Source organism: Bubalus bubalis, chromosome 9 (genome assembly GCF_019923935.1).
Source record: "Bubalus bubalis isolate 160015118507 breed Murrah chromosome 9, NDDB_SH_1, whole genome shotgun sequence".
NCBI lineage: Eukaryota > Metazoa > Chordata > Mammalia > Artiodactyla > Bovidae > Bubalus > Bubalus bubalis.
The window spans coordinates 37,226,967-37,250,129 of NC_059165.1; the positions used below are offsets into that span (position 1 = coordinate 37,226,967).

Genomic DNA, 23,163 nt, shown 5'->3' on the forward strand with positions numbered 1-23,163 from the left:
AAAGAAAAGTCAATGACTAAATGAGTGAAAGAATCATCCAGTTTTTGTTAATGAAATCTTGTGTGTATTATTCTTAAAAGTATACTTAAGACAGTGTACTATAATACAGGCAGGAGCTCTTTATATGAAATACACACTTCTAAATCAATGAAGAATTGATGCTTTTGAACTGTGGTGTTGGAGAAGACTCTTGAGAGTCCCTTGGACTCCAAGGAGATCCAACCAGTCCATTCTAAAGGAGATCAGTCCTGGGTGTTCTTTGGAAGGACTGATGCTACAGCTGAAACTCTAGTACTCTGGCCACCTCATGTGAAAAGTTGACTCATTGGAAAAGACTCTGATGCTGGGAGGGATTGGGGGCAGGAGGAGAAGGGGACAACAGAGGATGAGATGGCTGGATGGCATCACCGACTCGATGGACGTTGAGTTTGAGTGAACTCCGGGAGTTGGTGATGGACAGGGAGGCCTGGCGTGCTGCGATTCATGGGGTCGCATAGTCGGACACGACTGAGCGACTGAACTGAACTGAACTGAACTGAAATCAATGAATTAGGCATGAGTTTTCCTATTAGAAAAAGTTATTACCCTTTAAATAATTTTCCATTAGATTGACAACTCAAAGTATCTAAGGCATTTAGAATATTTTCATAGAAAAAAATATTTGTAACTCTTCAGAAGTGCACAGATTAGTAAAAATGAGATATTCCTGTACTGGTATAATGGTCATCACTAAGTTATTTCTATATAAAGAATCCCTTCTTTCATATATTAAGGAAGTAGTTCTGCTGATATTTTCTCATATTCTCAAAAGATATACTGACACTTGATTATGTATTCTAAATGTATGGCTTAGGTATAAGTGTTCCTATGTGTACATTTTCATCTATCACGAAGCACATTATGCCTGCTTCATTACATTTCTTTTAAAACAGCAAATCAAGTGTTCATTAATCCCATCAATTAACATGCACTAAAACAGCTTGCTATTTTAAAAAAGAATTTTTTACAATCATGTCATAATGAAAATGGTAATACCTTGACCCTTTCTGTTGTACTAACTCCAAACTTAGTGTATAATTATTTTTTTCATTCTATCTGCAATGTCACAGGTATGAAACAACTTAGTGGCCCTTACATATGTGTCTTGACTGGCGCTTACCAAAGACCGTCCTCGCTGGCACAGACTCTCTGTTGAGCCAGAATGAGACTTGGGAGAGAATAACTGTCATTATGCACGGCAGGTATGTTTGAATAACAAAATATCCAATCTTTCTCTTCAGGTGGAAATGAGTTGTCATAACAACATACTCTCCTAGAGGGTAAAACAGACACTAAGGTGAGCAATTTGACCTGAAAAGAAATCTCTCAGTTTTTCTGTCAGTAGCAAGAACCTGGAGGTTAGACATAACCTTTCTCCACATAACATCTGGTTCCTGGAGAGAAAAGCTGTTATCCAGGAAAGAAAAAAGCCATTTGCCAAACACACCGAGACTTCCCTGGTGATCCAATGGTTAAGACTTCGCCTTCTACTGCAGGGCTTGTGGGTTCAATCCCTGGTCAGAGAGCTAAGATTATACATGCCTGGAGGTCAAAAAAACAAAATGTAAAACAGAAGCAATATTGTAATGAATTTGGTAAAAACTTTAACAATGGTCCACATAAAAAAAATAATAAATCTTAATTTTAAAAATAATTCTAGTTTAAAAATAAAACACACCAGAAAGGCACTGAGGATGAGACTGAGGTGCCTGAGGTCTCATTGATCTTATGTCATAATCCTGGTGACTGATACATTGAAGAGACAAATCTGAGCATATATTTACAGATTGGCACTCATAACCCTGAAGGCAATGAATTAGATCCTGATGACACACACCAGTGCATCAGAAGACACCAGATCCCTAGTATGTCCACTGCAGGAGAGTCGGGTTGTCTAATGAAGGAGCTTTGGTGTTCAAGTCGGGGGAGCTGAATTCCAGCTCCAGCCCTTTCTTTCCTTAGCTGTCTGACCTTGAATTTGGCTTAGTCTGACCTCTGAAATGAGGACTGTGGGACAGAATTCTCAAAATTTGTTTTAAGGAATATCTTCACTAGAATCACCTGGAAAGGTTTTGAAACATGCAATTCTTCAGGCCCCACCTAAATACACAAATCATCCTTTACAGTGGGGGCAGGAAAATCCATGTTTATCACTAGCTTTTGAACTTGTCCCGACTCCCAGACCAGTCTGGGAAACAACTGGGTCAGCTAGACATCTCCATCATCTTTATATATGACAGATTCTGATTTGATTAGAGGCCCAAAGAAATGAACACACAACTCAAATTGTAGGAGGTGCTTTTTTCTAAGTTGATGCTGTAGTTTCTTAATTACAAATCTTTGAAGTTTTTAGTTTTATTCACTCTGAATATATACTCAGTTATCTATGTATGGGTAGGAGAGAACTAGGTATATTCTTACTAAGGTATATTCTTACTAAGAAAACATTTCTTTGCTATTCACATCTTTCTATCTCCCTCCTTCTCTTCAACTCAAAAATTTTCTCTCTTCATCCTATGATTTACGTCTCAGCTCATGACCATTCAGCTTCAGCTGCTATAATACGGTTAAAACTGCTCATGATCTCTTAGTATCCATAACTGAACATCTCAATCTGAAAGGATATCTCAGTCTTCAAGTCCACTACCACCTTCTTTGTAGCATTAAAAATTGAGCAATGCTGAATGTGCCTACCATCTTGACAGTACTCTGTAGAGTCACATTCTCCTTTTCTCTCTCATTTTCAGTTTCTTTTGCTAACTCACTAGTTTTTCAGCCATAGAGTATTGAGTTCCTCCTGTCTCTCTGGCACTGATCTTCATCTTTCTGCAAAGCAAATGAAGAAGTTCCTGGTACAGTTCTGTCTTCGGCTGTCATTTCCACCTTTTTTTTTTAACTCTAATAAGAAATTTTCTTTCTCACCCCTGCTCCTAATGTAATTTTGATCCAGATGGTTGTGGGAATCTACATCTCTAAGTGACATTGCTTTCAAAATCACTGCATTTCCAAATATCTACTAGATAACTCATAGATAGTGATTTTTCATTGCTATCACCAACTAAATATGTTCCAAAGTTATATTATTTAAACCTTTTCATAAAAAATAATGATTAGCATATAGCAGGGCTTCTTTTCCACTGTGCATCCATTTCTAAATTCATGGCATACTCATCTGTCTATCCACTCAGTCTAAAAATCTGGAATTAATCCTGGTATGTTAAGTAAGACTTCCAAAAGAGAGAGAAACAAATCAATTGATCATAATTTTAATTTCACCTGTGCAGTATCTCTCAGTCTATCTCTTATCTCATGGTCAACACTTACCTCTTTAGAGATTTGCAATGTAAATCTACAGTAATCTGTGAACTGCCTTGTTGGTTTCAAGGCCTAACTCCAATTTTCCCTAAGTTTTGGGGTCAGAATGATCATTTTAAAGTATATATAAATATCTTAAAATATCATAATGGATTCCCATTATCTACATCAGGGTTTCTCAACCTCAGCTCTTTTCAGAACATTTCAGAAGAGATAACTATATATTGTGGGCACTGTCTTGTATAAAGTAGGACATTTAGTCACATACCTTGCCTCTTAGCCCCTAGATGCCATTACAATTCTCTCTCCCCTCAATGTGACAATCAATGTCTCCGGTGTTACATACTAACAAGCGGCTCCCTAACCAGTATTCAAGACTCTCCACATCCTAACTCTGATAGCATTTCAGTATTCCATCTTGTGTCTCACCACACATTTTTAGATCTCAGTACTTTGACCTAAAAAATTCTTATTTTGACCTCTTCTATAGCTGAATATTTTGTTTATCTATGGGTGGGATTCAGTCCATAGTAGAATAGGAAGAAAGTTACTGTAGAAGAGAGTTTGTTAGCTTTGGAAGCAAATGAATTTGGGTTCAAAACCCAGATATACTACTTTCCTGTTGTGTAGCCTTAAACTCTCTGATCCTCAATTTCTCTGTTTATAAGATAGTGATAATTATATTGTGGGGAGAATAAAGAATGAGGGCTCTAGTGAAGATCATGCTACATTAGAGTTTAAAAACACTTTGAGTTCCTTTCTCCAGTTTTTTCTCCCATTTCTCCAGTTGGAATTGGTGGAAGTATTGGTAGAAGAAATGCTCCCTACACTCTCTATAGTAGGAAATCAGCTGTGCATTCATTTGTGCTTTCATGATTGCTATTAAGGATAGCACCTGCCATTTACTGATCAATATTAAGTAACTTCAAATTTATTTACAGCTTCTGTTTACACTTACATTGTATAATTTTTATTTTAGCTACTTATGTGCTTATGCTGCTCTACCAAACTGAAAGATAGTTAAGAAGAGAGACAGTTCTTTACATATAGCATGGCTTTTAGAAAAATATTTATTTATTGGAAAAGTAGATCTTAGTTGTATCATGCGAACTCTGAGCTGTGGCATGTGGGATCCAGTTTCCTGACCAGGGATCAAACCCAGGTCCCCTGCATTGGGAGCACAGAGTTTTAGCCACTAGACAACCAGGGAAGTCCCTATAGCATGGCTTTACATATCCTATATATTCAACACTTGCCTATGATGAAAAGGGATGCATGAGTTTCAAGAACACTCACTCTGGTTAACACCTACAACATCTCTTTTTTGAAAGGTAAATAAAATGCTATCTAATTTATTTTTATTTTTCTGTAGATAACTTGGATAATGTCTCCAAGGTCATCTGAAAGAAATAAGTGATTCAAATTTAAGAGAAAGAGCAAAAAACAAACAAACCAAAAAACATTTTTTTCCTGAGATTCTGATAAAATGTAGTCTTGGATAGACACAGTCAGGTTACACCTTAACTCCTAGGAATAGGCATTATTATTCCTAATCATTCATTCAATTGTAGCCTGAAAAATGTCACCAGCTCAAAGAAAAAAAAAATCCATCTCTCATGTAATGCCATAAAAATGAGTGTCTATATATATTCCATTATCATCTTTTGTTGTTCACAGTGTGACATTTTGAGAAGTTTCTGCAAAGAATATTTTTTGGATGAGCTGTTATTTGACTTTGTATTTATTTTATAAACCACTTCCTCTCCAACAAACTAGAGAAAGTAGAGGAAAACTTCAAATCTTTTGAAATCACCTTCCTAAATTAAATAAATTCTAAGACGTTTTGGTATAACATGTTGATGGAAGAAATTTTCACATATTGAGGTATGGGGAAGTCATTCTGGCTTATACATGATTTGGTTTATACATGATGCTAACTAGAACAGCCTACCTGTGGCCTATCAAATATACATTGTATATCTACTTTAACCATTAAAGAAAAGAATACATTTAAAAATGTAAATGGAATAACTGAGGTTCATACAATCAAAATGGATCTGGTTGGCTACTGTGGATGTGGTTTTACATACATTCTCATATCACTGAGAACCTGAATTTTCTGAACTCTATCATACTTAAGGACACCACCTTGCTATTCTCAAAACAATATCTGCCAGCAGTGGCCAGCTGCAACATTATAGTCTCAAGTTCTCCCCATGTAACATTTCAGACCCCAACCAACACTAGCTTAACAGGCACCCTTACTTCTTGCCAGCTCCAATTATAATTTTTTAAAACAACTTATATAATATTGTGGTTCTTGTCTTTATAAGCATCTCCCATTTTGCAGCCTGGCAAAACACAATTTAAGTACTTCTTGGATCTGTGTCTCCCAGGCTGTAGTCCACGGTTTGGTTCAAATAAACTCTTCTCTATCCTTATTGCAGATTGTTACTTATTATTTCCATCAGAAACATTTAAATAAGAAAAGGAAAAGTGACAAAATCAGAATCACACTGTAATAGTGTAAAAATGAAAGAAAAATACAACAAAAAAGTCACCGAAATTGGATTGAAAGAGTATCTCTAGACATCAAGTACCTATGCACTAAGCATGTCAAATTATTTCCCTCTGATTCAACAGTCAAGAAGAATTTTAATTCAAATATCCTTGCACATCATGTAACCCCAAGGGAAGCTTGTAAATTAGATGAGACAACATTTTTGATACATTACAATATAAAATTAAGGAGAGAGAAGAAAAGAAGCAGGAATGTAATTCTGTAAAGCAACACTGTGGGTTTCTTTATATCTGGCTTCCAGCTTTTATTTTCCCAAATGTTAGTTCCTTAGAGTAGATCCCTTGCTTAACTTTATTTGACTTTAGTTTTCTCACTTGTTGAGTAAAAATGATAGTGTGCTAGTTGTTCCATGGAATGCTCTGAGGATGATATGAAATAACAGATGTGAAAATTATTCTAAAAAATTCTGAATCACAGGCAGGTTTATAGCGTACAGGTAAATCAGATAGAAATATATTCTCTCTCTAGCTGAAGAAATCCGCCATTCATTTCTTTAACAAAATTGTAGTGGACACTGATTCCTTGTAAAGCTTTTCAAGTATTCTAAACTTTTGTGTTTTCCAAAAATGCTACCTTTTTCAAACGAATGAGGAATCAAAAATATCATTGAGGGAGGGGCTCATAGTTTAATATCTGCTTCAGAGAATACTTAAATAGCAGTAATGAAAAAACGGTTATAGTTCTAGGCCACTTACATCTCTAGACCTGTTTCCTCATCTGAAATTAGATTAGGTTGACCAAACGTCTGTATAAGTCTTCTCCCTCTCCACCTTCCCGTCTGTGAATTTGTTCTCACATTTTATAGTTATATTATTTCTCTGGAGATCATGTGCTAAGCTGCAAAAATAGGGGCCCTGAGGCCCCTTCGGTGAAAGTCCATCACCACTTTTGCTCCATGGTCAGTGAAAACAGTTGCTTTCCTCATTCATCTTGACCCTGCCGAGGCATCCTTAACTCATCCAGTCAAGACTGTCTCTAGGAAATAGGATCCTACAGTTTCTCTTAGTCATCTGTTCTAAGAATAAATAATAGTCATTCACAAATAAGAGACATTCTTATTAAGCAAATCTCACCTATGCTTCCTTTGATCACGTATGTCTATTGACTTAGGTAAATATGACTTTCTAGTCATCATTGTTGTGTTTTGAAAAAGCATTTTTATTACATCTTCTTATTTTATAGCTGTGATATTATTCTTATACCTAATGACTAATTAACAATTTTGCTTCTCTGTATAAGTTACATTGCCATGCCCTTTAATTACAATTATAACTTTCATGTGGGCTTTCCTTAAAGAATTACTTAGGAAGCAAAACATGGTGTAGTAGAATGAGATAGGGGGCCATGCATGGGGTCTAGTTTCAAACTACCTTCCCTGACATCAAGCAGAAATGACTTCTTAAGTGTCATCATGTAGACTTCTTATATTAACTTCATCATTATTAATAGTAAGAGCTAATATTTATTATGAGTTGTGCATGTCAGAAACTCTGCTAATCAGTTTACATCCATTTTTCTCATTTCAATCTCATAATACCCCATGAAGTAGATCCTCTGATTATCTCCAAAGTACAAGAGAAAAGATGAACAGAGGTCATGCAATTAATTCGTTGTAAAACCAGCATTCAAAACCTCCCCATATACTCCAGAATCCATCTCTTATGCTCCATGATATACCATATCGTTGCATTTTCACACTTGTCTATCCTGCCTGTTACTAGAGTTTCATATGGTTGTGAACATACATGCTATAGTGAGACTTCCCGAGTTCAAATCCCAGTTCTGCCACTCCCTGGCTGTGTGACCTTGGAAAAATTATTATACCATCTTCAAAATGGAGAAAATGATAATACATACATCCTAGGACTGTTGTGAGGATTAGACCAATTCAATGAATGTTAGCTACTTAAACCACTCAACCCTGAGCTTCATTTTTTTTCCTACTTATTTATTCATTTCTTCATTCGTTTATTTAACTTGGGTATGCTGGGTCTTTGTTGCTATGCACAGGCTTTCTTTAGCTGTGGAGAGCAGGGGCTGCTCTCTAGTTGTGGTGGCTTCTCTAGCTGTGGAGCACAGGCTTTAGAACACAGGCTCAGCAGTTGTGGGCATGGGTTAGTTGCCCCAAGGCATGTAGGATCTTCCTGGACCAGGGATTATACCTGTGTTCCCTGCATTGGCAGGTGGATTCTTATCCACCTGACCATCAAAGAAGTTTCAACCATGAGTTTCTTGAGAGCAGGAAGTATGTGTCCCTCGTCTCTTTTCTCTAGGTCATTCACAGTGTTAAACACAGTAAAGGAGCACATTGTTGAAGGAATAAATGAGTGGATAACAGAGAACTGCATCAGATTTGAAAGTTGACCAGACTCATCCTTCTGTGTCCTTGTAACAAGTTTGTTCTGCCAGGTGAATAAGTGCACTTCAAACTAAGTCTCCGACTCATTTCCCTCCACAAATTGATGGCAGATGCCAATGAAGGGACTGTCTTTCTAATATGTTTGCACTGAAACAAATACAAGTGTTAGACTGAGCCTCGTATTTTCCCTCCTATGGCGCTGAAGTGATCTAGAGGAGAGGCATTTGACATGAAAGAGGTCAGTGGTAGTGTTTTGAGTGTGTGTTCATGTGTGAGCTGGTTGCGCAACACCTTCCAGAAGGTGACCTGAATTGCTTCTCTCCTCACAGAGAATTTTAAGGTTGCAGAAGCTGCTCTTTACTTAATGATTCTCATTGTATGTGCACTTATCTGTCACCCTTCCTCGTCCTCTGGCAGAAACAGGGAGACAATAACACTCAATGTCTTTTATCTTAATGTTTTCAAGGCTCCATGTTGTAGTTGTTTAGTTGCTCATTCGTGTCTGACTTTTTGTGACCCCATGGACTGTAGCCCATCAGGCTCCTCTGTCTATGGGATTTCCCAGGCAAGAATACTAGAGTGGGTTGCCATCTCCTTCTCCAGGGGATCTTCCCAACTCAGGGATTGAATCCATGTCTCCTGCATTGGCTGGGCAGAGTCTTCACCACTGAGTCACCTGAGAGGCCCAGTAGCAGTGGATACTGTGACAAAAATTGAAATCATGTCAAGGATGCAACATTCATAGCTGTGTGCAACATGGCAAGTATCAGCTCCCTGCTCTTTCTCTTAGTAAAAAACTGACTGCTGTCCTAATGGCACTTTTATTAATGGACATTCAAATTGGTCCATTTTGCTAAATACAATCAATTACGAAAAGGACTAGTGGGAAGAAACTAAGCTACTAGATTATCTGTGCATTTGGTTTGCCATGATCTTTGCATTCTCGAGGCTTCAAGTTTATCGCTGATCATATCCAGGGAACTTTGTGTTTAGCCCGCTTCCACTGTGTGGGTGACTGTGTCTGGCCTCCTATTACAAGGACATGAGAGCCCATAACAGACCTCTCCAAGTGTGCTGTCATCCATGTTTTATGGTACCAAGCTCAAAGCCGTAAGCTGCCTCATAGTAGATGTGAATGTGGGATTGAAGGCCTCACAAAAGATCTTTGTTTCTTCCCACAGAAATCTTTTAAGGTGGATTTTTGGGGAGCAAATATAGAACCAAAGGAAGTGTAGTTCAGGGTTTTATTGTGGAGTTGAAAACATACATCAAACTAAGTTTGAATGTGCTCATTATTCTCCTCCCCCTCCCTCCATATGCTATAGAAATGAAAAGGACAAGCTCTTACTTTGTACAGATAAACTTGCTGCTCCAACACACAACAATGACTTTTAATGGACCTAACTTATGAGGTCCAGCAGCTTGGTGGTGGTGAATTGGACCCTTCTTTCTCCCCTGGTGTCCTTTTGTGACTCTGTATCTTTTCTGAGTAACAAGAATGTAGGTAGGCTGGCTTAGAAAACCAGAAGGGGAAAGGTCTCCAAGTTCATCGGACTAAGTCATTTATTTTGCAGATATAGAACTAGAGCATGAAGAGGGATCCTATGCTGTGTTAAGGTGATTGGCACTAGAATAGAGTGGAAGCAGCCCTTCCTCCCAACAACCTTCATATATACTTGTCCTATTGCTACTGCCCTTGAAACACTATTTCCTGGACATCATCCAACCTCCATTCTAATGACAGTAGGGAGAGAATATCTTGAGGGGAAGTTCTAGGTCTATTATTCTGAATGCCTTGGCTTAGAACAGTGATTATTTGACTCCCAACAAATGCATATTAACAAAATGAAAGTCAACCTCTGAAGCAATCCTTCCTTGATCATCTCAGGCTGGATTCACTAACTTTTTATTCATTAGATCAAAAATATTTACTTGGTACCTCTTCTGTTTCAGCTACTATAGTAAATCATAGGGACACAGAAGACAGGCAGGGACTTGCCCTCCCAAAAATGTTAATCACAGCACTTAACACCCATTTTGATAATTATAGTTTATGTGTTTGTCTTCCCTTAGACTTCAGATTTTATGAAAGCAAGATATGTGTCTTGTCTATCATTGACTGTAGTGTCTGTCACAATATCCAGGCAATTACAGCATTCAATGTTTAAAAGTAAACACTGCTCATTTTAGTATCTTTTCCAATATAATTTGGTGAGAAAAAAATAATTTTCACTATTTTGCACGTTCTGGGATATCTTCAGGACAATAACAACAATGACAGCATACCATTTTGAGCATCTACTGTATAACGTTCTGCTTAACATTTTATATTATCTTATTTTTAATACAAAATTAGAGGCTCCCCATCCTTAGAAGAGAAAAGTTTCTAATTAGATAAATGAACTTCTCAGTGCCACCAGGCTTCTGAGTGGCAGGACTAGGACTCGAGCCCACACGTTTCTCACTGCAAAGCCTGACACATTCCCATTATGCCGAGTGCATTTCTCAGGTAGGTAAAGCACAGTGGAGAACAATCTTTTCATTTTCCAAAACAAGAAACATAAATGTTTCAACTTCTAGAATAACCAAGGATGCTATAAAGTGAGCAAAAGATTAAGTCCTGTTAAGCAGCAGTTATCCAATAATCAGAGTAAGATATATTGACCTATCACTTGAATTTAGAACGATCAGATTATGACCATGGTCCTAATATAAAGTTTGAAATTTAAGAGAAAAATTTTTCTGAGATAAAGAGCAATTCTGCCCTTACTTATCATTTTACTTTTTTTTTTTTTAGAAATTACAAATCAAAGTTAATGAATGAATTTCAAAATTAAGACAGTTGTAAAATTGTTGACCCTTGCTAAGCTTTTAATAATTGAACATAATTTAAAATATTGGGATTGAGGGAGTAAGTTTTCCTAATTTTCAGGATACAAATTTTATCAGTAATTATCTGGCCCTATGTTTGAGTGAACTCCCGGAGTTGGTGATGGACAGGGAGGCCTGGCGTGCTGCAATTCATGGGGTCGCAAAGAGTCGGACATGACTGAGTGACTGAACTGAACTGAACTGATGATCACATTTCAGTTAGTCACAAAAGGGATACCTGAATAACTAAACTCATTATTTCTTGAAACTTCAAAAGTTTAAAATTTTGGATTTGACTGCTTGATAGAAAATCTGATCTAATTATGAGTATTTCATTGGTAAAACAGTTACAACACCGAGAAAGATGGAGGTCCATCCACTTTTAATTCCAAAATAGAGTGATCAGTGTAGGGTTTAGCTGGGGAAGTTTCCTGGCTAGAGATACAAATGAAGTTAGGTGTGGAGGAAGTGAGGTGGGGAAGGTGTTTTGCCATCCTATGTGTAATGACTGCTGCTATAAATTTACCAAGGTTTATTGAATCATGACAATAAAAGGGTCGTAGATGATATTAATAGCTAACATTTATTAAGAGTTTTTTATGTGCCCAAAGTGTGATAATTTACTCTTTATGGATGTAATTTATTCCTTCCAACAACCCTATGAGGTGACCACAATTAACTGGCAACTTGGACAAGTATTCAACCCATATATTCTTCTCTAAGAGTTCACATATCTAAATACAGTGCTACCCTGATCACACAGAACCACTTCTTTATATTGTAAACAAACAAACAAACAAATGAAAAACCAGAGATCAAAAGGCATGACATGTCAAATTCAAGATCACAGGTCTATAGAGGTTACACTAGTTCCCAGCATAACTGTTCCCCAGTTTAGTGTAATTTTTCACTCTCCTTACTTCTGTTATTGAAGGACTTAACTGAATTTGCAAGTTTCTACAAAAAGTTTTTTGGCTCCTTCTTCCCAATCTAAAGTTCCCAAATAGCACTTACCTGTACTAGACTGAACAATTCCAGAATCTACTGTTTGTCCAAGAAGATCATACTGGTTTAGGCGTGACCCATCTTCGGCTACAACCACTGAGCGTGCTGGCTCTCTGGTCCACTCATAAACAACTTCTGCTCTTGTATAAGCATCTAAAAGGGAAGAATGGAAAATGGTCCATATGTTTTGGCACTCTTGACAAACTCTTGTTGTCAAATGGAAAGGTCTTACCAAAGAGGACATACTGGGCTAATGGTACCTGGAATCATTGAATGTTTATGTGGAAAAACTTTAGAGTCACATTGTTTATATCCTTTTGTTTAAGTGGCTCAGTGATAAAGAATCTGCCTGCCAAGCAGAAGACACAGGAGACTTGGGTTCAATCCCTGGGTCAGGAAGATCCCGTGCAGAAGGAAATGGCAACCCACTCCAGTATTCTTGCCTGGAAAACCCCATGGACAGAGGAGCCTGGTGGGCTATAGTCCATGGCATTGCAGAGTAGGACACAACTTAAGAGACTAAATCACTACCACAGTTAATTTCTGGGAAAACCAGACTAAACCACTACAGTTACTTAGTGGGATAACCAATATAAGAATATAGAATACTATTCATTCTACTCCACTGCTGTCAATAATTTTCTAGAGAAAAAATCTCTACTATCTGCTCAAAAGCTAAGCAAAGATAATTGGTGGTCATGTAAGTAATGATGAAGCCTATTCTAAACCTGTGTCCTTCCTTGACAAATTAGAGCTCTTGTGACTTTATTGCACTATCGTTAGCAACAGTGCCTAGATCTATCTTTTTATACTTTGTCATGTGTTGCCAATGGGCTGCTACTATAGTTGCAGAGGGAAATAAAAAGTGTCACTATCAACTTATATCAAATGATTCAGTATCTCATTCCTTGCAATTTCTTAGAAACTCCATTGTGTATGAAATCCACCACAAATATGCTATTGTTGTGAAAGTGGTGGTTACTCATTGCGTTTATCTCTCAATAGAAATCTTCCAAACTGTAGAGTAAATTCACATGATGAAATTTCTTGTTTTAAATATAGAAGACAGATACACCTAAAGCCTCAACCTAAAGCTCCACAATAGGTGATACATCTTATTAATCCTTTGTGTCAGTATCTGAGAAGTAGGACCTATAAAAACTTTTTTGAGTTGACACTCTTCAGCCTAAAGAAAAGATTAGAAAGTCTTCAGCCACTTTGTCAGAACTGTTAAGCTCACATTTCAAATAAATCAGTAGATAAGAAAAAAAATTTTTTAATGATAGGAGAAGGGACTACCGTGGTGGGTCCAGTGGTTCAGACTTCGCCTTCCAATGCATGGGGTGAAGGTTTGATCCCTGATCAGGGAGCTAAGACTCTGCATGCCTCAAGGGCGAAAAACCAAAAGGTAAAACAAAAGCTACAGTTTTTCCAGTAGTCATGTATGGATGTGAGAGTTGGACCATAAACAAAGTGAGTGCAGAAGAATTAATGCTTTTGAACTGTGGTGCTGGAGAAGACTCTTGAGAGCCCCTTAGATAGCAAGGAGATCAAGCTAGTCAATCTTACAGGAAATTGACCCTAAATATACATTGTAAGGACTGGTGCTGAAGCTGGAGCCCCAATACTTTGGTCACCTAATGTGAAGAGCTGACTCATTGGAAAAGACCTTGATATTGGGAAGGATTGAGGGCAGGAGGATGAGATGATTGGATGGCATCACTGATTCAATGGACATGAGTTTGAGCAAAGTCAGGGAGATAGTGAAGGACAGGGAAGCCTTGCATGCTGTAGTACATAGGGTAGCAAAGAGTCAGACATGACTTACCAACTGAACAACAACAAAAACAGAAGCAATGTTGTAACAAATTCAATAAACACTTTTAAAAAAACTGAAAAAAAAACCAAACCAAAACAAAACAAAGACAGCATAGACAGTATCAAAAGGGCATCTGCTAATTGACACTGTTACTTAGGTTTTATGGGCCTTTGTTTTTTCATTTGCATGAGGCAGGTACACTAAATAATTTCTAAAATTATTTATTATTCATAATTCTTTCCCTCTCTTCTTGTTTATAAAACACTGCTTGGTAATCAGTCAGGAAACGATCATTTATTAAATCTTGACTACATCTAGCACTTGCCTAGATCTTATTATCCACATATAATCTGAATCACTTTTTCTAGAATCAAAGCATTATACTGTATATTCCTCAGAAAGCAGTTAAAAGATGTCAGCTGCCTCTGTATACTATCTTCGAGTTATCTGGCCTTATACAAAGGGTGTTATCCCTAACAAGCAGAAAGTGTAAGGTAGCACTGACATCCAGAATCTCATGGAGAGTAGTAAAGAAGACATCTTGCGTTTCCAAGTTTGGTTCTTATCAACATATGCATGAAGCTACTTCAGATACTTTAAAAACATTTACTACATAGTGCTTTAATAAATTATCACAAAATCATCTTGCTTATCTCTTCCTTATTCTCTTCTCTGAGATTTTGGCAAGATGTTTCCTTTAAAAATTGAGTCAAAACATTTCCAGATCACTTTTGCTTTAACTTCTTCATTTCTGAAATAAGCTGGTTAGTTCAGGTTAGAGAAATGACTATACAATAAGTGTACAACCATTGCCATTTCCCACACCACTGGCAGGTACAGCAATTCGCCGTGGTCCTCTTTCGCACCAAGCATATGCCATCTGAGCCTGCTCTTCAATGTATGTCTCTTCTGTTGAGGTTTAAATCCCCACAGTCCCTAAACTCTCTTTTTTTTTGAGGCTTAAATACTGAATAAATACTTAAAACCTGATTATATTCTTTACCCATTCAATAAATACTTCCTGAGCACCTACATTATATTAGGCTCTAATGCTAGAAAATGCAGAACAAAATAGATTTTGCCGTTAAAGAGTTTACAGTCTCCAGATAGTAACAATGTTAAAACTAACAATTATCTTGGTGATAAATGGTATAAAATAAATGTGTATTATGATCAAGAAGACTGATGGGACTATATACACATTTTGAAAAGGACTTCACAGAAGGCCCTAGAAACTAATATTTACACTGAGATATAAGGGCTAAATAGAACCAATCATGCTAAGAAACAAGGGAAAAGTACCATGACAGAGAAAAGAGCATATGCCAAGGCTCTGAGGTAGAAAACAGCTTACTTATGTGCCTTTAAATTTCAGTTTTCTTATATAAGACACTATTTGTGTTCCACTCACTATCCATTTTCTTCAGGATGACAATGTGGCTAATTATATGTGCCTTGTTTCTCCAGCCTCCTTTGTATTTAGCATTGGTCATGTGACACAGCTTTGATTAATGAGATGTGAGAAGATGTCTGTTAGGATTTTAGGGAAAGTTTTTTTTTTGATACAGGCACTACTCCTTTCTTCTCTGCTCCCTATTTTTCTTTATTTTGAAAGTGGAGCCAATGGCTGTAGTAGCAGCAAACATCTTGTCATCAGGAAGAACGTCTAAGAATATCTTAAAACATCATCCTTGTTAAGATGCTAAATTAACCAGCAATTAACCAATAATCATTTACCTTCATATATCTTGTATGAAAATTTAGACTCCTTTTTTTAAGCTACGCTCACTGCTTTAAAGTATTCCTGATTAATATACTAAACATATAGTTAAATGTCTAAAACAAGATATCTCTGAAAGCAAAAGGGGACACTATTTGGTAGTTATACTAGGATTTTAGATATAAATCAGAACCATTTCAGGCAAAAAGAGTACTGATTTTGTGATATCTTGAACTATAAGGTTATTTTGTGGATTAGCTGAGTTGATTAATATACAAATATTTATTACATCGCCTGGCATATAAGTAACACATAATACAAAATAGTATCATTAAAAATGGAACTGGTAATCAGAAAAAAAATGTAATAGGTCATGGCATAGAACATACATTACATTCGGAAAAGGATTGAGGGGGAATAGTTATCACCAACGGCCTGTGTAGCTGACAGTTTTTGAAGTAGGTAGTTTATCCTTGGGTTTTAGTATAGAATGAGATTTATAAATAGAGAAAGTTGTCTCTCCATGATTAGTACTGTTAGGAGACTGAAGGCCCTTTGCTATTTTCTTTGCTAGCTGTCTTCCTACACTACCACTATTTTTCTTCTATGAATCATATCTTCACCAAAATAGTTGCTCAGATTGCCTGACTAGTGAGAACAGAAAGCTGGTTAGGTTAGTCCAGAAGTTGAGTCAGTCCTTATATGTAACTCCCCTGCAGAAACCAGGAATACATTATTCTTCGTCACTTTATGCATGCACGCTAGTCAAAAGGAGGAAAAAGGGAAGACCAGAGAGCCTAACCGGCTGGCCACTGTTCTCCAGGCTTCTCTAATGCGTGCCTGCATATTTTAAAGATGTAGAAACCTTGAAAGTTATTACAAAGTGAATTTATCTAAGATGTCTTCAGAAGCAATAATATGTAAGTAAATTTCATGAGCTATCCAAACAGAGCTAAAACTGTTTTAAGACTATAATTAACTTCTTTTCTGGCATCATCCTTAGGTTAAGGCTTCATTATTAAGAAAATCTAATTATTGTCCTTTACTATCTACCAATATTTCCAACTGATAAACAAGTTGAATTATTAGGACTAAACAAATGTCAGTAATGATATAAAATAAACACAGTGACCAACATTTTTTGGAAAGAAGATGATATCTATGAGGCATAAACATCCATACTTCATTTGGTTTTCTATGAATATAACTTGAAAAAAAATGGAAATTTTTCCACTAAATAGTAAAATTTATTCTTTCTAGTCTAGAGATGGGGAATAACCCCTTCCTGAAAGGATATTAAAAAGTGAAGTAAAAGATGGTTACTTATAGAAAACACTTGCAATAAATCACTATTTAAGTTTTCTTGATACTCTTTATCTGTCTCTCTAACGTTCATAATGAATTGGAGGTTGCTTGCTTAAAGACATGCTCTCATAAGAATCAAAAATAAAATAAATTTACTCACAGCTTCCAAATTTTAGAGGGCAGGCATGGGCATCCATAGGGAAATCCTCCAAATGCATTGGACACTCAGCTCTCACCGTCAGTCTTAGAAATTAACAGAAATATAGGGTAGATTAGATACTTTCTGATAAATATGACTGGGATGTTATTAACTAGAGAAAATATATTAAGAAAGCAAGAAAGAAGAGCACAAACAGCAGTGTCATACTGAGCTGTTAATAATCAAAAGATGTGAAAAGAATTACACACAGCACTGGGGCCTGAGCTCCCTGCATCATACAGGAAATTCCCACGGGCTATATATTTTACATGTGGTAATGTCTATTTCAACGCTGTTCTCTGTGACCATCTAGTTCCCCACTTCACTCCCTAAAATAGCACCAAATGCATTAAACAACAAAGGGATATGTGAGGGAGGAACTGTCCTCAGACTTTGGGAAGCTTAGAGTCATTTAGACTCCTTTATCTGTCATTTCACTCTATTCCAACTGTTTAGTTTTATTTACAAATCCACTGCCTAACGGAAGCCAGGACTCTGCAGAACTTCTTTTTAGTCCCTGTGTTCTGGGAACATGAATTCTATTTATGTTTTAAAAGGGTAGTCAGGAAAGGAATTCACTGAAATATATTTGATCTCATTTGCTGGAACTATGGAAAATTTGTACCCAAATTCCTCACATAAGTTTCAGAAAATATATTTATCTATATTATTAGGTAACTCAAGAAATGTGATAAGGTGTCTTTGTAACCAGTAAAATCATGAAGTCATTATAATATTAATTAAAGTAAATATGAAACATGTAAATTAATAACTAAACTCATATCCTTAGGACAAACTATTAGGAAAGTGGTAACAAATTAGCAAAGGTGGTGAGACATTTCAGAGAAGGGGATTATGTTAGTTCCTGATGAAGAATGTTAGATACATCAGGAACCTTTAATAGATAAACTTCTTAGTCTGTGCAAATCCCTCCTCAGGTAACTGCCAGCTAGTAGAAATACACGCTAGATTTGGGCTCAAAAACAAGTGTAGGATATTTAACAAGAGAAACATATTTCAAATTTCAAATATAAACAGATCCTGCTTGGATGATCTGGAAAGTTCTCAACATACCTGTCCACTGATCCTCTATTTTCTTTCTCTCTTTTCTGAATTTTCATTCTTTCAGTCCCATTACATATTTACTAGTTGAGTCCAACATCTATCTCCAGTGGCACCTGAAGCATGTTTTCTTTGTTTCTTATTTGGATATTTGGGTATAAAAAGCTAGGAATTTTGGAAGCTTTCTCTAAAGGCAAAGTATCACTCTACTTTCATTCTAAACAGAATCCTCCAAGTTGAGGCATTCCCTTCATTACCTTTTCATACCAAAGGAATAACTGAATGGCCTAAATTAGCAAGTGCTGGCCAGATCTACAGAAACAACATTTCAACAAGTCATTTGGATATGAAATAACAGCTGCCTTTAAGAATAAGTACTCATTTATGAGTCCTCAATGAGTTTCTCATAAATAAAAAAAAAATTTTATCTAAAAATATTCAAAACTTTTTTTTGATTCATACTTCTTTCATCTAACCGTAAATGAATGATTGGTTCACATGCTGAGCTGTCCAGTAATCTCAAAATGGGGGAAATATTTATAAAGTAAAAATATACATGTAGTCTTCAGTTTAAGCAAAATTAGTAATATTTATATTCTTTCTCATTAACAACATCATTGTGAATTCATACACTTCTTCAATATGTATACTGCCACATGAATTTATGTTTAAAAATTTTGAACTTTTTCTATTTTCTGTTTTTTTCCCCACTTCTTTTCAAATAGAAACATTTTCAGATACATATAGAAGATAGCTTCTAAAAATTTAATCTACACCTTACTGTAAGGCAGGAAGTCATGAAGTAATAGTAGAGAGAAGTCCCTCTATTGAATTAGAATATGTTGGAGCTATATATTGCATTAGTTAATATACATTGTAAATATTTTCTTCATTTTTGTCTAATCATTTTACTTAACACTTCGACTTGATTAATATTTCAGCCTGTTTAGTGTTCATAGTAGAGTAAGTATTAAACTTGAAAAACAGGGAGGACAGGAAACCAGATGCTCTACACGGGCCCATCAGCGTGATGTTAACCTACACGCGGAAGAGAAGGTCTAGAAAAATTCATGGGGAAAGCGCAGTCCTCCTTACCTCATGGTGTACAGCAAAGTGCCATCCTCTGTGATGCGCAGGAGCTTGTTCGGCATGGTCATGTTGTGTGCCACCGACTTCTTTCCATTGTGGAAAAAGGTATCCGGAGTCCAGATTTTACTTGCCATTAGGTTATTTAATCGGAGTACTGTCATAGGTCCTTTAAATTTTAACCTTTCATCCTTCCAGCTTTGACGGAAAAATACATCTATTGTATATTCCTAGGTAATTTGGGAAAATGGCAAAGAGTTCACTGTGCTGTATTTTGTAATGCAAATGTCTTATAAAGACAATGCATCCTTTTTCACACTTTAGAAGCAAAACACGAGCTGGATGATATTTCTACAAGTAAATTTGTGGTGGCTTGAACCTATTGGTGTCAGGTGAATCCTTGGTTGGCATAATCACTTTAAAAATAACTAAAATGTCAAATATTATTTTGTCAGAAAAATTCTGCTGAATATCTTCTCAGATATGTGAAAGGAACTTAGTACCTTATTTCCACCCCACCTCCATTATACCAGTACTCAAAGGGACAGAATATATTGCAAATAAAAACAGAACTCATGTTACAGGTTATTACATACATGAAAATGTTTAAATTAGACAATTTTAGTTCTAAAAATAGAGTATAACATTCTAGGAACCCTCTTATGGTCTCTGAAAACCCCAGTCCCAAGACATCCATGATGCTAATGTTGAAATAATCTTCTTTTTGGCTAAGTAAACATTTTTTTTTTGGCTAAGTAAACATTTTCCCCTACAAATAATGTATACAGACATTCAGTTCTACACAATGAAGAAGATTATGAAAATAAGAAATCCATTTCAATGGTAATTTGCATCTTTTCCCCCAAAAAAAAAAAGAGAGAAAAGAATTCCAAGCATGCAGGTGTGTGAGTGTGTTTTTGTGAGTATATATGTGTATGAGTTTCAGCTGAAACTCCAATACTTTGGACACCTGATGGGAAGAACTGACTCATTTGAAAAGACCCTGATGCTGGAAAAGATTGAAGGCAGGAGAAGAAGGGGACAACCGAGGATGAGATGGTTGGATAGCATCACTGATTCAATGGACATGAGTTTGAGTAAACTCCAGGAGTGAGCGATGGACAGGGAGGCCTGGCGTGCTGTAGTCCATGGGGTCGCAAAGAGTCGGGCACGACTGAGCGACTGAACTAAACTGATGTGTATGAGACACATGAGAAATGGTGTGAAGCTCTTCATCATTCATAGCCAGCGAATCTATTTATTTGAATAAACGCAACATTCCTCATGGCAATACCCAGAGACAAACGTCTGCCAATCTGCAAACAAGCAATGAGATTTACCAGCTCCTAAAATTGAAAGTGGTAATAATATCAATCTTTCTTGCAGGGCTTGCTACACTGACACTAAAATTGGAACTCAGTGGTTTGAAATAAAGACTACTATATTCTCCATTAATCTTAGAATGCTCCCAACTGGAAGGAAAACTCACTTAAAAACATCATGCTCCATTTTCCTAAACCCCTAAACCCTGATGTATCAGAAAGCTGCTGTTTTTTTTTTTTTTCTTTTTTTTAATCTTATACATGTTGTCTTTAGGGCATGTAAAATAAACAGTGTCTATGTTCAGGCTTTTTGTGCATGAATTTTACTACGTCTTTCTTTCCGAGGGTTAATGCAAAATTGGGTAAAGTTTGAATGAAAATTTTCAGAGCACTAGTTGGCATTGCTGAGTCCTTACTGATCAAGTAAAAATTATTATTGGTTAGTCTATAATGAGGGGCTTTCCTGGTGGCTCAGTGGTAAAGGATCCACCTGCCAATGCAGGAGACACGGTTCGATCCCTGGGTTAGGAAGATCCTCTGGAGAAGAAAATGGCAACCCACTTTAGTATTCTTGCCTGGAAAGTCCCATGACTTTCCAGAGGAGTCTGGTGAGTTACAGTCCATGCGGTCCCAAAAGAGTTGGACATGACTTAGCCACTAAAGAACAACAACAAAGTCTGTAATGCACCAGGCATAGTGGTAAATGCTGATTGAAATAGAAATAAAAAAAGTGTAACATGACACCAGTCTGTCTTTGCAGGCAAGAGAAGTTACTCTGTTTTTTCTGTCTGGAAGTGTCAGATGAGAAGCACTGGGATATGTGACGTAGGAATTTACTTAGAAACATGTGTTAAGCATCTGTTAAATTTGACAGAGGAAGAAACTGTTTAGACTTGGAAGCTATAGGAGAAACTCGTGGAGGAGTAGGATGGGCTTAGAATAGTGTTTTTCATGCGGAGAGAAATGAGGAGAGTGCCTGTGGATTGCATCAGGAAGGGATCCAGAGTAGGAGTGCTTGCCAGGGAAGCAGAATGGATGGGTTTAGTCTGGGCTGTGCATGTTCTCGTCTCTGGACAACAGACAAACTTGTAAGTCAGGGCTATGACAATGATGTTATCTATGTCTATTACTCAGGAGTCAGTCACATAAGCTCTATACTTTATTAGGCTGCAAAATTTTAGCCTGGTCAACAGTGGAGGCAAGGGGCATTTGTAAATCAAGGCTCCACGGATGTCTAAGCTGACCATATTACTATGAATCTAAAACATTTGTTCGCTTGTTTGCTTGCTCCAAGGAGATTTTTGAATATAAAATAAATGTTACCTATAAGATAAAATATATTTATCATCAAGTCTTTGACAAGATATATCCCAAAGGCTAAGATTCAAAAAAATGTCAAAACCTGCCAAGCTCCTAAGGCTTATAGTTTAACATATTTAAAGCTAGCCTTATTTCCCTGTGTTAATGATGGACAATGAAATCCCAAATGCATTTAAGATATTCTCTCTTCAAATATCATTCTGGTTACACAAGCATGCATATGCACACACATGCATACACATGCACAAAGAGCAAAATTAAATAAGCTTTAATTTTTATGTTTCCCTCTCTTAAAAGTAGAAATTAAAACTGATATGAAAGCAGTTGATCGTGAACACTTCTTGCCTAATCAAGGATGAAATATTTGTTTTCCCATGTTTTGGGAATGGCCCCTGCAATATTGCCATGGTGGCTGCAGGCAGCTCCCAGTCGCTACTTGTACAGCCCGACCTCTCCCCCGGTCGAAATTCACTAGACCAAGATGTGCCAGAGCTCCTTCTTTAGGAAGTCAGAACAAGAAGAAGGAAGAGCCATGGCATAAAGCTTACAAATGTAAATTATAAATCTGCTAACTAGAACTGAATTGTCCTTCTTCCAGAAGAATGGCCTTAGGCAATTTTCTTATTTACTCTAACGCCCTTGGCTACCAATAAAGTAGGGATCATTGCAATACTCATTCCACTTGCCTGTGGTCAGAAGTGAGCCAACACAAGTGAAAAACTTGCAAGAAGTTCTAGAGCACAGAAGTTCTCAGTAAACGTTAAAAGTTACTATTGGTCTTCCATTTTGTTTTCCTTTCAGCACAAATTTGTATTAGATTTCAAGGTATCAGGGAATGAAAAAGTGCTATTTCTTTGGAAGGGTGGTAGGACAGGAAATGAAGAAAGTGAGAAAGTGGTCATAACTAAGTAAAACAAAAACAGAAGGCAAAAGAGAAGACTCCACAGAAGTGTGTCTGAACAAATAAGTGTTGGTGAATACTTCCTTCAGGGTTCAGTGTTCCAGCCTCCACCATTCAAGCGAAAATTCTCTCCCAGTTCCCCTTTTCAATACAGCAGGTCCCTGGAGAATATGAGCCTTATTCTGAAGACAGGGATACAACATCCGTTATGTTTCTAAATAAATATTGTACTGAAGTGTTCCTACTTGCACAATTTATT

At 36.8% G+C, this 23,163-nt stretch overlaps 1 protein-coding gene across 2 annotated transcripts in view; it reads right to left on the reverse strand.

Moving 5' to 3' along the window:
• GABRA1 (gamma-aminobutyric acid type A receptor subunit alpha1) overlaps nucleotides 1-23,163 on the reverse strand; it is a 59,333-nt gene that overhangs the window by 12,449 nt on the left and 23,721 nt on the right. For both annotated transcript variants that reach the window (XM_006062399.4, XM_025292285.3), the window contains exons 5-8: nucleotides 19,371-19,591; nucleotides 17,175-17,257; nucleotides 12,180-12,323; nucleotides 1,160-1,312 (exon numbers count right to left, since the gene is read on the reverse strand). In XM_006062399.4, coding sequence (XP_006062461.1) covers nucleotides 1,160-1,312; nucleotides 12,180-12,323; nucleotides 17,175-17,257; nucleotides 19,371-19,591 — 601 coding nt within the window. The remainder of the gene's footprint in view (nucleotides 1-1,159; nucleotides 1,313-12,179; nucleotides 12,324-17,174; nucleotides 17,258-19,370; nucleotides 19,592-23,163) is intronic.